Source organism: Diorhabda sublineata, chromosome 6, assembly GCF_026230105.1.
Source record: "Diorhabda sublineata isolate icDioSubl1.1 chromosome 6, icDioSubl1.1, whole genome shotgun sequence".
Taxonomy (NCBI): Eukaryota; Metazoa; Arthropoda; class Insecta; order Coleoptera; family Chrysomelidae; genus Diorhabda; species Diorhabda sublineata.
In genome coordinates this window covers 13,224,190-13,240,385 of record NC_079479.1, presented here as the reverse complement: position 1 = coordinate 13,240,385, position 16,196 = coordinate 13,224,190, and the positions used below count along the sequence as shown (strand labels likewise).

Genomic DNA, 16,196 nt, shown 5'->3' with positions numbered 1-16,196 from the left:
GCATTGTATATGTACAAATATTAGTTCTGTTTTTTCGTACTATGTGAAATATTATCAATAATCTCAGCAGCTACTATTCGTAAACAAAATGCAGTAGAGTGAACATCGTTGATATAAATAGTGGAAAATTGGTTTCTGCAATGAAAATCAGAGTCTATTCTCGTATATCCGCACCGAACGAACCACAAATTCCATGATGTCGCGAGAAGGATCTACATGAACCGCTCTTCTGATTCTAATAAAAAACTTGTACGTTACTAAATTTCTCATTTCACCTCGTAACTAATTAAATCAACTTTTCCGAAAAATTGTATTATTTCGAATTCCTCTCGAGAGAATACATCGCAATGTATACAATTATCATTAGACGTTCGTACGTCGAGAGAACATGATAGTAAAGAGAACGAGCATCTGGCACCTGGCGGGAGGGTAATCTCATCACCACCACATACTGTTTCAGTATTTCACCGGGAAGCGAGCGTTTCGAGCATGGAAAATGTTGCATTAGACGTTGTACGATGTACGGATTGAAATTTACAACGGTACACCTTCTGGCGGTCTACGACTCTTCTAACATCTGGCCAATCATAACAGATAGACATGCGGAATGTTCCATTTTATAGCTGGAACGTTCCCGTTCGATTTGCCGTTTGTTTTAGTACATATGCGAAGTAAATTTAGACTTCACTTCTATAGTCATAAGACTATATTTGGTACAAAATAATATTTAAACAACTTTTGATATTTTGTGATCGTCAATTATCAAAACATCCTCAACGGGATTCAGATCAGGCGATTTATGTAGAAGCCGTTGATAAAGAAAAGCCTAAAAAGACTCGATAGCTAATTTTCTCCTTAGTATTCTCACAAAATTTTTATTTAAATAAAAAGAAACTATGATTAATTGAGACTGTTAACCATAAATCCAAAAAATTTGGAAAATTATGAAAGGACTTTTTAATTTTTTTAAATTACAAATCAAAAACTTCAAGTCGATTTAATTTCGATTTCGACATTGACCAATAGCAATTTTTTGTTTTGGATGCAAATGTGTATTATGAATGTCAATAAAAGATATGGCATCAGTTCAGGGGATCGTGCTGGCCATTCTATCGATCCTTATCCACCCATTTGGTTCAGATGTTGCCAGACATTGATTTGTCGATGAAGCATTTTGCAAAAATCATATTTGCAGGGTTCAAGACATCATTTCTTCAACCACTTCCAAATATTTATTTCCCATCAATGACAAAAAGGACCTACGATATGATTTTTTACATATCCTGTCTCCAAACATTAACTTTTCCAGAATATTTCTTATCTTATCCAATGAGGATTTTCTCTTTCTAGTCTTGTAAATTTCAAGTCGATAGGGTGATTTTGAATAAATATGTTTATAATTAAGCAATCTCCTCAACAAAGTGTTGATATGTAGTAACCAGCTGTCACTCAGCATTGCAGATTTCAAATTAAAAATACGAAGAAAATTTCTCACCCCAAAGTTTTGAACTTGAATTGAATTAATGAGAATATGAAGACTTTTCGTAAAAATAAACTGCAGTTGTGCCAAAAAGATTTTTGACTGTTCTCAGATTCCATTTCATGCGATAGCTTTCCCGTGGGGTTGCCACGAATAATTATTCAATAAATTCCTTCTGATTTGTCGAGAAATAAACGAGATACTCCTCGCGGGAAATTCGTAGTTAATGTATGCTCCGATTTCACTTAATTGTAATAGCTTCACATTATTATGAACAGGTAAAGTTTCCCAATAATTTATAGTGACACTCAAAACACCTGCTACAATCGACAAGCTGTTCCGCTATGGAAATTTAGTACCTGTCATGGTCTTCGTTTCTCCAATGGGCTAAATGTTTCATGACAAAATACTTCTAGGGGTCAGTACATTAAATTTATTACATTTCGTTACAACAAGGCTTCTAAATTATCCTAAAAGAATTATTCTTATTTTTTTTTATCAGCAAATAGTTTTGATTCCGCTATAATCACAGCTGATTTCACTGTGTGTACCTTTGAATTTGTACAATGTGGCGGCTGTTTAATTAAGACTTTTTACGTTTGTTTTTCAAAATCAATCCATCCTCGATGTATTTATAGTTATTAATATCTTAGTCTTGATGAAACAGCAGAGACCGTCTTCACTTCACTAAACACTAAACGATCTAAATTAATTATATTATATTATAAAAAATTCAGTGAAAAATGTCAAAAAATATGAAATGAATTATAAAAATGGACCTGAACACAGACAGCGTCCTGCAAGAACCTCCAACAGAAAAAAACAGACTAATATTAGTTATAATTATGATAATTATATAAATAATTTTCAAAATTTGTGAAAGACACATATTTTGTCTTGTTTACTAACATATAGAAAATACATTATATCAAAAAACCAGATTAATATGGCCTACAACGTAACCCACCCGAGAATAATGGTGGTTTTATGGCGATTTTTAGTACGTCGTTGATTCTCGTTCTAAGAAAAGGTTTGGAGTTTTAAGAGAACTTCATTATCCTTTCGGAATTTCTACGATTTTTCTCGACAACTTTCTCCACGATTAGTTCCCACTACAAGAAAATCACTTCATTAGAAATATATACCGAAAAAAGATCCAAGCAATTCCGACAGAATATAATACAGTTTTTATCACACTTTACACAATCCTCAATTTCTTCTTTATTAGCATTTACAACTGAAATATGGAAATTGAACTAAGGAATTTTCGAAAGTAAAAATGTTTTTAATGATAGGTAAGGTAAAAAACACACCTTGTGTCTGTCTTAGTAATTAGACACGAAATACGACTTTCAAATAGACACAATCAACTAAAAAAACCACTACAAACGATTTATAGTTCCACTTCCACAAGAATCCAAGCAAATATAACAGTTTGCCCAATGACATTACGAGGTTCAAGTCAAAAAACGTCCTATCGAATAGAAACATCACACATTCAATTTATTTTTTGTTTCTTCACTATATATATTTCCTAAATTCTGTATAAGCGTCTTAGAAATCCTTTGATGATTTGCTTATACTTCTGAGCAATTTTTCAATGTTTTTCTAATTATATCATCAATATTATAAATATTTTCTGTATAACAGATCTTCAGATGATTGATTTCACCCTACAAAAATGCATGGTAGTAACGAATGAATAGCATGGTCCGAAATAAATCTAAATGTTTGGTGATAAAAGATTGTATTCGCGTTTTTACCCACCCTGTATGTACAAATAATATAAATCACAGAAAACTGTGCCTCTAATACATCATTGCTATTGTGAAACTTTTCCATTATACCCTGTGTTCAAAGAATTTTCCACGTGATTAATAAATAAATATTCCGATAAGAAAGCACACACATTTTTGTTGATTTCAATATCTTTCTTTATTCAAAATTTACATAAATTCTGAATGACAAATTTTGACAGCGAGCCTTTTTTTAAAATCTTGGCGGCTGCGCTCGAAAGCGTCTGCAACAAAATTTGAAATAGCGACTCAAATTCAAAATTTGGGGGGGGGGCGGTTAGTGCAGGCAACGACATTTTTAATAGTGCGCCGACGAGTTGATGAATATAAAGTCATGGTGGTCGCGCTCGATGGCTCCTGCAACAAAATTTGAAATTACGTACCGTTTATATAATAAATATCCGATATTTGTATTTAAAAACATAATAATTTCAAGTATTACGAATTGGATGCATAAATTGGAATCAACTAAAAAGACAAGCCATTGAAAGTGATTCTTTCCCACCATTTTCTAATATATACAGAGCGTTCATACGTTGATGTGTTTGTTTCTGTACTTTCAGTTGATTAATTGTTCAACTGAACCCCAAATTAGATAAAACTCAATTTAAAACGTTGTAGCTGGATGGATCGAGTCTTAGAATCTTGTCTATTCTTAACACTTTGCCACAAAAAACTACTCCTGCTCTCAAACTCATCTGTTTACCAAACGGATTTAGGAAGTTAGAAGAAACAACTTCCAAGTTGTACCTATAGGGGCTGTTTTTACTACCGATTTGATATGCCTTATCGACATTTAACATAAAACTCTATTTATGAAATTGATAGATTTATAATTACTTCTGCAAATTTATACTTTGTATTGTCTTCTGCAATAATAGAAAGTTACGTAGTTTATTTTTTTTTTCACTTACACTACCGGTCAAAAGTTTCTGCCCGTCTTAAAGTTTGCGTGATATGTATGTAAATAAAAACATTCGATTTTGATATTCATATTTTCCCTTAATATTTTTTCATAGTCTTATTTCTTCGAAATCCGTTCAATTTTCACCAAATACCTCAAACCATCTTTAAAATGTGATAGATTTAGAATTGTGTTGTGTTGTCATAACATACAAATTTTGTATCATTTTTCAACTTTTTATGATTAGATTATTGCTCCACATCAATAAATGTTCTAATGGTATAACATTTAATTATCGTTAAATTGTTTAACTTTATAAATCTCGATAGTAACTTTAGGTTTAGTTTATCTACTTTATCTCCAAGTTCCATAACAACTTTAACTCAAATTCTGACATCGTAATATCACTTCTATGTTTGTAGGGTGAAAGGTGTCAACTAAGATGATCTAGACGTACAAAGTTTCACGTTAAGTCTACCAATGAATAATTTTGTTATTATTATAGCTTATCTTGTTTCAATAAGATAAATTATTGATAACCACGATTGGAAATAATCTCATTATATTGCAGACAATTCTCTTTATTAAAAAAAGCTACTGACTTAATAAGTTTATATTTATGTCGCCAACAGATTCAAAGAAACTGAAAATTCATAATGCTATAGTTAAATATCAGAAGTAAAAATTTGGTTCTTTTTTTAACTGTGAATACTTGAAGTCAAAAAATATGGGAAATTTTTTAGACTTTTTGATACATTAATGCATCTAAATGTTCTAGATTTTTAGGTCCATTCTCTTTTAAAATCAGTTTTTTTAACAATTTTTGGAAGATTGATGGAAAATTATCGTTTCGACTTAACTAAGTTGGATGTTTTCTTTTACTTCTCCTTAGACTACAATTCACTCATATTTCAATAAAAATGAAGAAAATCGGCTGGATTGAACAGCTGAAGATTATAATAAATTTTTTACTCTATAGATCTGCCCATATATCAAAATTTGAGTAAAACTCAATTTTTTTATCATTTTTTTTGTGGTTAAAACTGATTTTTATTCGATCTTGTAGTTGTAGTCATATTATTTTTAAAAACGTCTTTATTTTATCTCTATTTTAATAAACCCCAAATTAAGAGGATTCATCAACAAAAACAAGATCTAAGAAGTAAAAAGGAATTTATTTCATTGAATAATTGCCTAGATGCCTAATTTGCTAAGAAACTTCTCAAAAAATAAGGAGGAAATGCAATTCCGATTTCTGTCTAATTTATCGCGTTTAATTTTGTAAACGCAAACGGCATACGAAACTTGAAGATATTTATGTTTGGACCTCGCTTTCTCCTCTAGTTCTCTTTTGAGAAATATCCTCCGATGACGCATATTAACTTCCTGAAGGATCCGTATTTATCCTTATATCCTTGACAGTTATAGTACAGGAATGTATCTTGATTTAATAGAATAACTGAAAAACTATTATAGATTGTTTATTTTTAAACATTGTTAATAGAAAATGAACAAAATTTTTATAATTTAAAGCCACTTACTTCAAAAATTAGATGAATATTATTTAGTTCTATCACTATCACTTTTAGTTTTATATACAGTTTATAACTCTGTATATTCCACTGAATTTGGATTGTTCACATTTTCAAAAACTTTGTATATGAATTTAATGTGAAAATCGTAGTTTAGAACATAGATTTTGAACTGTGTGGACATGCCAACAGTTTTTGTCATTTATGTAGCTGAATGACGCTGAAAAATCAGTAGAAAAACTCCAATTGCAAGAAAAGCCGACGAAGTATATTTCGGATTCAAATATAGCGATTAAGACGAAATTTGGGCTTCTAGCATACCAGTATCTTAACCTCAAAAGATATATGTTGAACCAGATAATTATGATAGACAGGAACCAGAACCTAATCCAAGTTTTGAAGAGGAAGTCGTTTTCTAATGTAGTAGCATCAAGAACTAATTCATTGAGCTCTTTTTCAGTTCGTGACTGTCCAAAACTACTGGAATTTCGTTTGTAACAGTGACTAATTTTACAGAAAGATGTGAAAACTCCCACGTAGTATTAGCCAGAAAAATGTTCTCAAGTAAATCAGCAAAAAATACAAGTGCGGCTTTTGAGTTTTGGTGTTCAAATACGTAATTTTTTACATTTTGAAATTCTAATTCCAAGAATAGAGAAAAGAGCCTCAATAAAAATAATGTAGCAACTATAAGTCTCGAGTTGTATTTTTGATATGCTTTTATATGATGAAACTAGCACAATTGACATGAAAAATTTCGGAAAGCGACAAAACAAGAACAGTATTTCTTTTCAAAGTCATATTACAGAAAATTTCGAAACATGTCATGTGTAGTATGAGATAATTTCGAAACATTGATTGGATACCAACCAGAACGCTTGATGTTAATTGTATACCAAAATTTCTTATCCAAAATTTTTCCGAAACTGAGTTCTCTAAAACAGTAACCACGAGATGTCGAAGTACTTTTTGTTGAGTCTTTTTGAGGATATTCAAAACTAGAAATGAATCAAGAATAATTCACCAAAATAATTGATTCAGGAACTTAGTGTCAAGTTTGGAAATACCCCTCCAGATATTGTTAAAAAACATCATATTCTTTTGAATTATTAACAGCACAGTCTCAATAGTTGTTACTGAGGAATCAATTTCAAAATTACACGAATTAAAAAAAAACCAAAAGATAGTCAAAAAACTTTTCAAAAAGTTTAGCTAGTGAAGGTTTATTTAAAAAAGTCTTATGGATGATTTGTTTCAATTTCGGACTGGTTAAGTTATAGATCTTGTATGTAAGTTTCTATGGAGCTTTTTTCCTGTGGTACTGGTAATCCCCAGGATTACCAATCTCAGGTGACGCTACTGATATACCATAAATTTCAAGTTCCAAGCACGGGTGGTATTTAAAGTGGTTTCGGAATTATTAAGACCAAATGATAATTCATTACGTAAACGGTCTACTCCTCCTATTCCCTTTCACTTGATTTATATCCAAAAATAATCTAAATTAAATATTAAAATTTGAATGATCCAAAAAGTTTTCATTTAACAGACAAATTCTTCTGGAGAATTCAGAACTTTCCGCAAGCTTCTGTTATCGTGGAAATTATTTGAACAGTATGATATACTATGACAAAATATGATATTTAGGGTTGATATGAACAGAAACTGATTTGAGGTTGATTTTATTCAACTAATTCGAAATAACAAGTAACTAAGGTACTGGTCAAAAAATATCTGACTTGAAACTTGTTGGATTATCAGTTATTTTTGAATCTGTATTTACACGAATTTCCGAGTTCTTAATAACAAAAAAAAATTATATATAAAAAATTAAATGTGAAAATATAAAAAATAGAATATGAGAATTGTATAAAAATGAAAGATTTATTAAAAGAAACAAATATAGGATGAAGGAAATCAAAAACATAGAAATATGTAGTATACACAAAGAAACAAGATAAAGACAAAATAGAAAGACAGGAAGAAACAGTAGAAGCAAATGTAGAAGATAAAACGTTAAAAGGAATCAAAAAAACCAAAAATATAAAGAAATAATTCACTAAAGAAAAAGTAGTAGAATTATAATGGAAAGAAAAGAAGATAAAACTACCCCACGACCAATCCCTTTAGAACAACCTTTTTTAACATCACTGGGTAAGCTTAGAGGCTTGTATATATGTTTGAACCTCGCTGGTGCTCTCCATCACGTTTAAATGGAGCAATTGATTGTTAAGACAGACAAAAAGCGTTTCTAGCTTCATAGCACGACTTTTTGTTTTGCAAGTAGATCAATTCATTCATTGCCCGGATAGCTGGACTTTGCAAGACTATAAGAAGTTATTGTGGCACAATTTGGTGAAAAAATGCTGAAAAATGACTTTTCCATCATCATACCTATTAAAAAAATGGTTACTATCATTTTGATAACACAAAAAACTCGTTTGAAAATAGACCAACGTGGAGATTTATTGATACAATTCACTGAAGTAGATTTGGCAAGTTCTTAGATCGATTCATTCAATTTTGATGTTTCCATTTTGAGTGAGAAGTTTCTTGTCGAATTTATTGGGTCCTTAAGTCGGAATTGTCCGGTTATTGTTGAATTCTAAAATTCGCTTTCGATGTTTTCTTTTTATATAATTTTTTATTATAGCAGACGGTTTATTTTTATTGCTTCTTTTGAATAATTTTTAGAAACGTCTATTTATTTATTTGCTTTGTTCCTTTATTTTTGAGAAGTTTTAAGAATAATTTTGAGATATATAAGAAAATACAAAGTAAACGAAGAATTTAAATAAATTATTTAAGTTAGTTAAGTGATAGTGATAAGTGAATTATATAAATTAGTAAGAGGCAGTGGTTATTTATTCACCCAACGAATATAAATCTAGAATCCACCAATAGATGGTCGTCTCAGCTCTTAAAATCGTAGTGTCTACATGAATTTATACTTATTTTCATAAAAGTTTCACTAAAACCAAAAAAACTTCAAATATTCTAAATCAAACCATAATGGCCAAACCCAAACCAAGTTTAATATTGATTGTTGACTATTACAGAGTGAATTGTTTAGTTGTTACCTTTGGCAACAGTGGAAATTCACATCCGAAAACCTCATATTCTCTCTAGTTAGTTAGTTAACGATGTAAACTTCTTCAATTTTATCAAATTGGTGTTATTTACATTTTCCACTAAAATTCCTCTTCAATTTTCTCTTTGAGTTTCTGCTCCACGTCTCGTTCTGTTTTTTGTCAACGATTATTTGTTTACTATTTATCTTTATTGTTATTTTGTACATTCTTTTCCATATTAATCTCGTTCATCTTTATTTTTTTTCACATCATTCGTTTTCTTTCATGATTCCTAACATCGCCCTTCATCATATCTTCTTCCTATAATTTACCAACGTCCTGTTTGAATTTTTTTGTTCTGATTCTCACATTTTTTATTATTTGTTTTATTTTTGCCATTAGCATGATCGCGTCTTCGCTATTCACAATACCTTTTAGTTTCCAGTTTGTTTCTTCACCCTTAACTCATAATATAAAACATTTTATTAAGAACAATTATTAATTTTGAACTGAATAATGGAAAATTTGAATTGATTAAGACATTCTATATGCTTATAAATGATTTAAAGACCCCACTGCTCCATTCAAAAATCCTCATTCAAGGGCCTTAAGAAGATTATTAATACAAAATGATAACTGATTGTTCTCTGCGACCGATTCCGCGAAGTCGAAGCGTCACATTTGTCGACCATCCTCTCCTTCATCTCCTCTGAACTCCGAAGGAATTAAGCCTGAATATGCAAACTTCTTTTTTTCTCCTCATCGTCATTATTTTATTTCTTCTTGATAGCTCGCTCTTTTCCCGAAAACCAACTCTATTCAAATTCAACTTTCGAATAATAGAGATAAAAAGTTTTAATTGTCTAGCGTTAAGTGAGGCTGCTCTTTCTATTGAAATTTGTTCAAATCCGATGGAAATTTCTTTGAAAACCCGATGTTGGTTGAGAATCACGGGAAATATATGGTGTTCGAAGGGGAGCGAAATGGCCGTTGAATTTTGTTTCGAAAAAAAAAATATCAAAGAAATTCTCTATTTTAATCTTTTATTGAGTGCTTTGAAACAAGTTAACTCCACAAACTTAATGGTAAACCTCGTACGTGCGCTGCAGTTTCTTCCTCCTCGATGCACCAGGTGTATTCCGAATCATGTATGTCGCCTCTGTGAAGATGGCGTCTTAGATGATAGAAGCATTTGATAAGCAGCTGTTTCCATACATCTTTGTAGAGACTGCTATCTAAGAAAACTTCTCAGAGCTGTGAAATTAACACGAAGAAACGAATTGAAACATAATATGTCTGCACTTCGTATACTGAAGAGTTTCTTCATGAAGAATCATGGATAAAATTTTGTATAAATCTTGGTAAAACGGACAAAGAGACTCACGACATGATCAAAGAAGTCTACTATGATGCTACAATGACTAGATGGAGTGTTTTTGAGTGGAACAAGCTGTTCCGAGAAGTTTGAATACGAGTCGAAGACGTTTTGGACGTCCTTCAACCTGCACAGTGATCCTAGTATGAGTATCTGAATGATTGCTGATGAATTTAACATTCTTCAAACCCTTCTCTTTTAGATCGTGGATCAAACGACAAATCGAAAAATCCCTATCCAATAGTTGAACAGCATTTCGGTCCAGACGTTCTAGAAACGTAGGAAAACTGAAAATCCAATTGGTAGCTTTCAGAACTTATTCAATAAAGTCGTTAATCAAAATTCTACCTGGTGAAGATTCTTTCAGGTATCAAAGTATCACTGTTACTTCTACAGTAAATACAGGACGAAAATTTTTGTTGCACAAATGAAAAACGTTCATTCAAATGAGCTGTTCGTCCAATATCAGGTCATAAATTTTTCAAATATCCCTCATATCATGATTCTGAAGTATGGACTAAAGAATTATAGGGTGGGACACTCTGTATACGAGGGATAATCAATACAAAACAATAATTTTGTAAACAACAAAAAAAAGGATCAATTAGATTTTGTCTTCACTCGTTCTTATTTTTCTGAAAAATTCGAATTTGGATACATCTGTATCTTATCCAGAATTTATTATTAACTTAGAAGTTTCCTTTTAGCATCCTGTAAATAAGTGGTAGGTACTTCACTGGTAAGTTGACGTCTGGTTTAATTTTCCCTGGAAAAGAGCATCCTTACTTCGACATTTATCAAAAACGTAGCACATGACACTTCAATAATGTAATTAAATCCGCAGAATGGCCGTTTTAGTTGAAATATCGTCTGGCATATTCTAATTTAAAATCGGCCGTTTCGCCCAAGAAAACGGTTCGCATTAAAAATTAATTATCCTCGAAATTTTACGATTTCCCGGGTAGAATTTTCTTATTATTAACTTGGAAACGGTATCTAATATTGGAAAATTTAGTAACTACTACTTATCTCATTTAGATCTAACCAAAGCAATCGATAATATCTCAAAATAAAAAGATGAAAAGATCAAGTCGGCTGAATGATTTTTCCTTCCAGTTCTTAAGGCTGATGGCTTCGTAATATTAGCAGTAGTTGCTTTAAAAAAATGGAAAAATATTTCTTTTCCAAAAATTCTTTGCTACGACTCCAGCACCATGTCAGCACTAAATATTCAAGTCTTTCGATTGGATCGGTTCATATTCTAGCATCTTATTCTACTCATAATATTATTCCCGTTACTATGTTAGCTTTGAATGATTTAAAACAAATTTTTTCTAGCTTTTCCGGCAGCATCAATTGAGCATTATTCAGCAGTAAGCTATACTCACCAAAATCTCTTGACTTACACAGTCAGCACTAATTGAGCACTGAATTATTAACTCGTATGGAGCAAGTGCAATTCTAGCTTGATTTAGTTAACAGTTTCATATCACAGCATCTGTTTTCATCACTGAATTAGCACTAAAAATTAGTGATTTTGCCGATTTAACCTTTCTAGATTTACATACGTTGAAACTGTGAATATTGTGAGTAGTAATTTGTGATTTTTATACGGAATCAGAAGAAATTTACCCAAACCAAAGAAGCAATTTAATAATACTCACTTAATATTTTTTTTTTTCAGAGAATACAGCAGCTTACCAACCGGAATTCGCCGAGCCCATAGTCAATATTTCAGTTCCTCTAGGAAGAGATGCTACATTTCGTTGTTTGGTACATCATCTAGGAGGATACAGGGTGAGTCGTAAATTTGCGATCTATACTGATTAATTTGAAGACATGTATCTGTTATTAATTTATCATTTTTCAAGTATTTTCTCCCACATACTTTTTTCTGTTATTATGTTTTTCGATTCTAATTATTACTTATCGTTATTTGTGTCTTTTAAATATATAGGGTGTTGATGCAAGTCTAATGAATGTTTCTATAGGCCAGGAGCGACTATTACCTGATGGTCAACAATCCGTAACTTTTACAGGGACAATCTGTACAATCTAAAAATAGCTGAAATGAATTTTTTGAACGATTTTCCAACAAAAAGTCACTGTTTGTTCAATTCGATAAAGTTAATGATTTAGGGCATTTGTACATTTTTAAACCGGTCGCCATAAAGAGTCATTCTGATGAAAATTATCATAAATCGTATTTATTTATTAAAAATACTTACAAAAGGTATTTAAACACAAACATTTCTAATTAAACTGCATTGTATTGATTAGATTGTACAAGTTGTCCTTGTAAAAGTTACGGATTGTTAACCATTTGAGATGAGCCGTTTCTGGCGTTTAGAAAGTAGTTTTCAATTCGTCGAATATCATAATTTGATTGCTATCAAACAATCATCGACGTTCAGCTTCATTCATGTTCATGCGACTTATAAAAAGCAGAATTCCATTAGACGAAACGCTCTTAGAATAATATTTAGGTAACTTTTTTTGGTTTCATAAATTGTTTTTCGACGTAAAATTTCAGATTCGAGTATTTACAATTTCATAAAAGTCATTTTTTCATCAAATCACTTTTTTATAAGGAGCTTTGAAGGTTTTTTCAATTTCAAACAGGCCTTTGAGTCGCTCTACTGCTTTCCTAAATATATTTTTGTTCATGGCTGCTTCACGTCAGTTCCTATCCTTTCCCTGGACGCCCTCTTGTCCTTTTAGCTCCTTCTCCCATTACCAAGTACCATTTCACCAAACTGTCTTCGTCCATTCTATATACGGGACCTCTTTGATCTCTGCGTTAGCTCTTCTCCTGCACCTTGCAGGAAATTCTTCTAAGGACCTTTCTCTCTTTCCCTCTCGGCTATATTCTGTCATTTAACTCTTTTGTTTTTCACTGTCACTTCCAGGTATTCGAAGAACCTAACCTAACCTATGCTAATTTTTTTGCTCTGTCGTCACTTTCAAGTGGTTGCAGCTATTCAGATCCATTCTTTTGCTCATTTAATCGCAGTCTATACTCTTTCCAAAGAGCAGGAACATATATCCTTTTTCGTTTTACTTATAAGTATCAACTCAGGATCATTTCTAATACAAGGTTAAACAGCACTGTTGATAGTGAGTCTCGAATCGACTATATACCAACAATAAAACAATCAAAACCTAAACTCAATATTCCATATTTTTTTTGTGATGAACAGTATTCATTTCCTGAAAAATTTGTATATATTTCCATTTACATTTTCCTTTAATGACCCTTATGATATTTTCGTTATTTCTAGTTTCTGTTTGTTGATATTTGAACAGTTTCCTTCGGTATGGGTCACGAGTTCGAGCTCTAACTCACAGCTGTGTATATTATAAATGGTGCCCAGTTTGTGGCGCTTCAGGACGATTTGTCATATCCACACTATTAGTACATCGAGTGAGCCTTGATGCCTGCTATCGTACTACACACTATGATTTCTCTCGGTAAAAACAGGATAGTACAAAGGACAAACGAGATTTTAGGATAACACATAAGTTAAAAACTATGATTACAACAATAAATACAAGAATGAAAATAATTTTGTAAAATTTACTGTCGTTTTGTATCGAATAAATTCTTACGAATTATTGACTGAGATATACTAGATAGTTTAACACGTTTTCTATGAAGGCTATTCTATAAATTATGTTTTATTTGTTTTTACTTTTTACAAACAAAATATCTATCACTAGATGATCAATTCATTAATAAAAAAATTGGTTTACATAACACTGCCCTGCATAAAAATAATCCCTGACATTTTTGACGATTCCTCTGTCACTAGCCTGCAGGATTCACAAAATATTGCTCCTTCTTATGTAAATGACATAGCTGAGCTCTAAACGAACATTGTACCTTACGGAACCGGCCTCTACGAGAAAATTTTTCCCCTGATCATCAAGACATCGCTAAGATGACGAAGAGATTTCCAAGAAAGTGTTTACACCTGATACCATTAATCCCATTCCTTTTATAACGTCCAGAATGTAGGATTTTTCTTGACTAGCTGATTAAGACAGTTGATTGCGTCTCAGAACATTCTAAGGGATGTTTCTTCTACCACGTTTTCCAGTACTATGTTGAGATGTGGGAGATTTGGAATCACTTCTAGTGCAGCTGTGAAAACAAGCATCAAATGATGATCAGATGGTTTTTTCCAAGGTCTCTATGAGTTAGCTGAACGTTAAACCCATAAAACACGATGGGATTCGAGGATTCGAGGATTTTTTGTTTGATTATTTAATAAACAAAGGGAATATTATTCGTGAGACATCCTCCATATCACCTTCGTCTATATTGTACTAAATAACGATGTCTACGGGACGTTAGAATATTAATATCCTGCAGGCGGTTGTGAAATGCATGCTGAGACCTCCGGCAATTTCAACTACGTCTCCTAGTGCAAAATTGAGAACCGGGTGCCGCTTAGGGGAGGAAACCGACTAATCGTCCACTTTCCCGTTCAATGATAGGTCTGCATGTTGAAATAGAGTTTATGGGGTAATAGAATACAACATTTGTTATATATGATATTCAAATTAACATAAAACATAAGTTCAAAAAATAATTAGCATAAATCCTCCTAAGCATTTTTTGTTTTATGATATTTCTAGTAAGTATATACCAACGAAACATTTTCAATGTTGAAGAGAAAACAGAAGAATGTAGAAAAATTTTGAGTTTATTACATAAATCTCAATTCAAAAGTCTTGTACTTATAATAAAATTTCAATTGATCTTTTAATATTTTCAATAAAGTTTCTCTTCATATTTTTAAGTAATCTTCCATGCAAAATATTATACCAAGAACGCCTTGTGGGTCTCCAAAAGAAGTCTATAAGATCGTGACAGGCGATGAATCATGGATGTATGCAGCTAAACAACAATCGATTGTGATTGAAAACGATCAAAATGCAACGAAAGTTGTTCGATTTGGAAGCAAATGTTTTCTGCGGAATAACTGTTACTACCTGTAGAAATATCGTTTATGTATGGAAAACTAGCATTTGTTCACCAGAAGGTTAGGGAAACCAATCTCCATGACGACAATACGAGCCTCAAACATTAGCTCAAACAGAAACGTTTCTGAATAATGGAAATATCGAATTGATGGGTCATCCACCGTATAGTCCTTATATGGTACCCAAGGATTTCTCCTTATTTCCACAGATTCAAAATCCCAAACACCAATCGGAATGGAATTAGTTTAAATTCATATAAAAGTGTATTGATCTTAATTTTGAATATTTTGGGAAACGATGAAGCCATAAACATTTATCTATCTCAAAACTTAAGTAGCAACCCTCTTATACAAAAGTTTTTACGTTATGGATAATGCAGAATACTCAGATCGCATTTCTACAAATAAAAATCAAAATAAGAAATACTAATTAAACTAGTTTGAAGCTGTTCATTTAGTAAAATATTCTCAGTGCAAAATATTTTCCAGTTGAACTTTTGCATCAATCCCCGAAACATTTTAGAAGCTTAGTAGCTCAATCAAAAATCTTTTATTTCTTTAGAAAATTTCAAGCTTTGAATAGTCTTTGTTCGTTATTTCATTGTTATTATATAGTAACTTCAATTTTTGTTATTTGATCGTCTTTATTATATACGATTTCAACAGTTTCTTCGAAATTGATTCTACTTTCTAAATTATTTTCATTTTATCTAGTCCTCAAGATTTTTTTAGGTCTTCATCGCAGTGTAAGTTGTTTACAATCAATCAATTATTTCAATATTCACATGAAAATTTTGAGGTTAGAAAAAAATGCTTTAAGACTAATCTGTAGAGAATTTTGTGCTCCACAGTTTTGGGTCTGGTACTTCTTTTCGAATTCCACGTAGTTTTCGAGTTATTTGCGGTTCAAAATGTTTTTGAATACATGAACCGATTTAACAGTGAAAATTTTGACGTTAGAAAAAAATGCTTGAAGACTAATCTGTAGAGAATTTTGTGCTCCACAGTTTTGGGTCTGGTACTTCTTTTCGAATTCCACGTAGTTTTCGA

General features: G+C 31.7%; 1 protein-coding gene across 5 annotated transcripts in view; it reads left to right on the top strand.

Moving 5' to 3' along the window:
* The window catches only part of LOC130445440 (lachesin-like), a 102,143-nt gene that overhangs the window by 56,499 nt on the left and 29,448 nt on the right, over positions 1-16,196 (top strand). For all 5 annotated transcript variants that reach the window (XM_056781054.1, XM_056781052.1, XM_056781055.1 and 2 more), the window contains one exon: positions 11,843-11,955. In XM_056781054.1, coding sequence (XP_056637032.1) covers positions 11,843-11,955 — 113 coding nt within the window. The remainder of the gene's footprint in view (positions 1-11,842; positions 11,956-16,196) is intronic.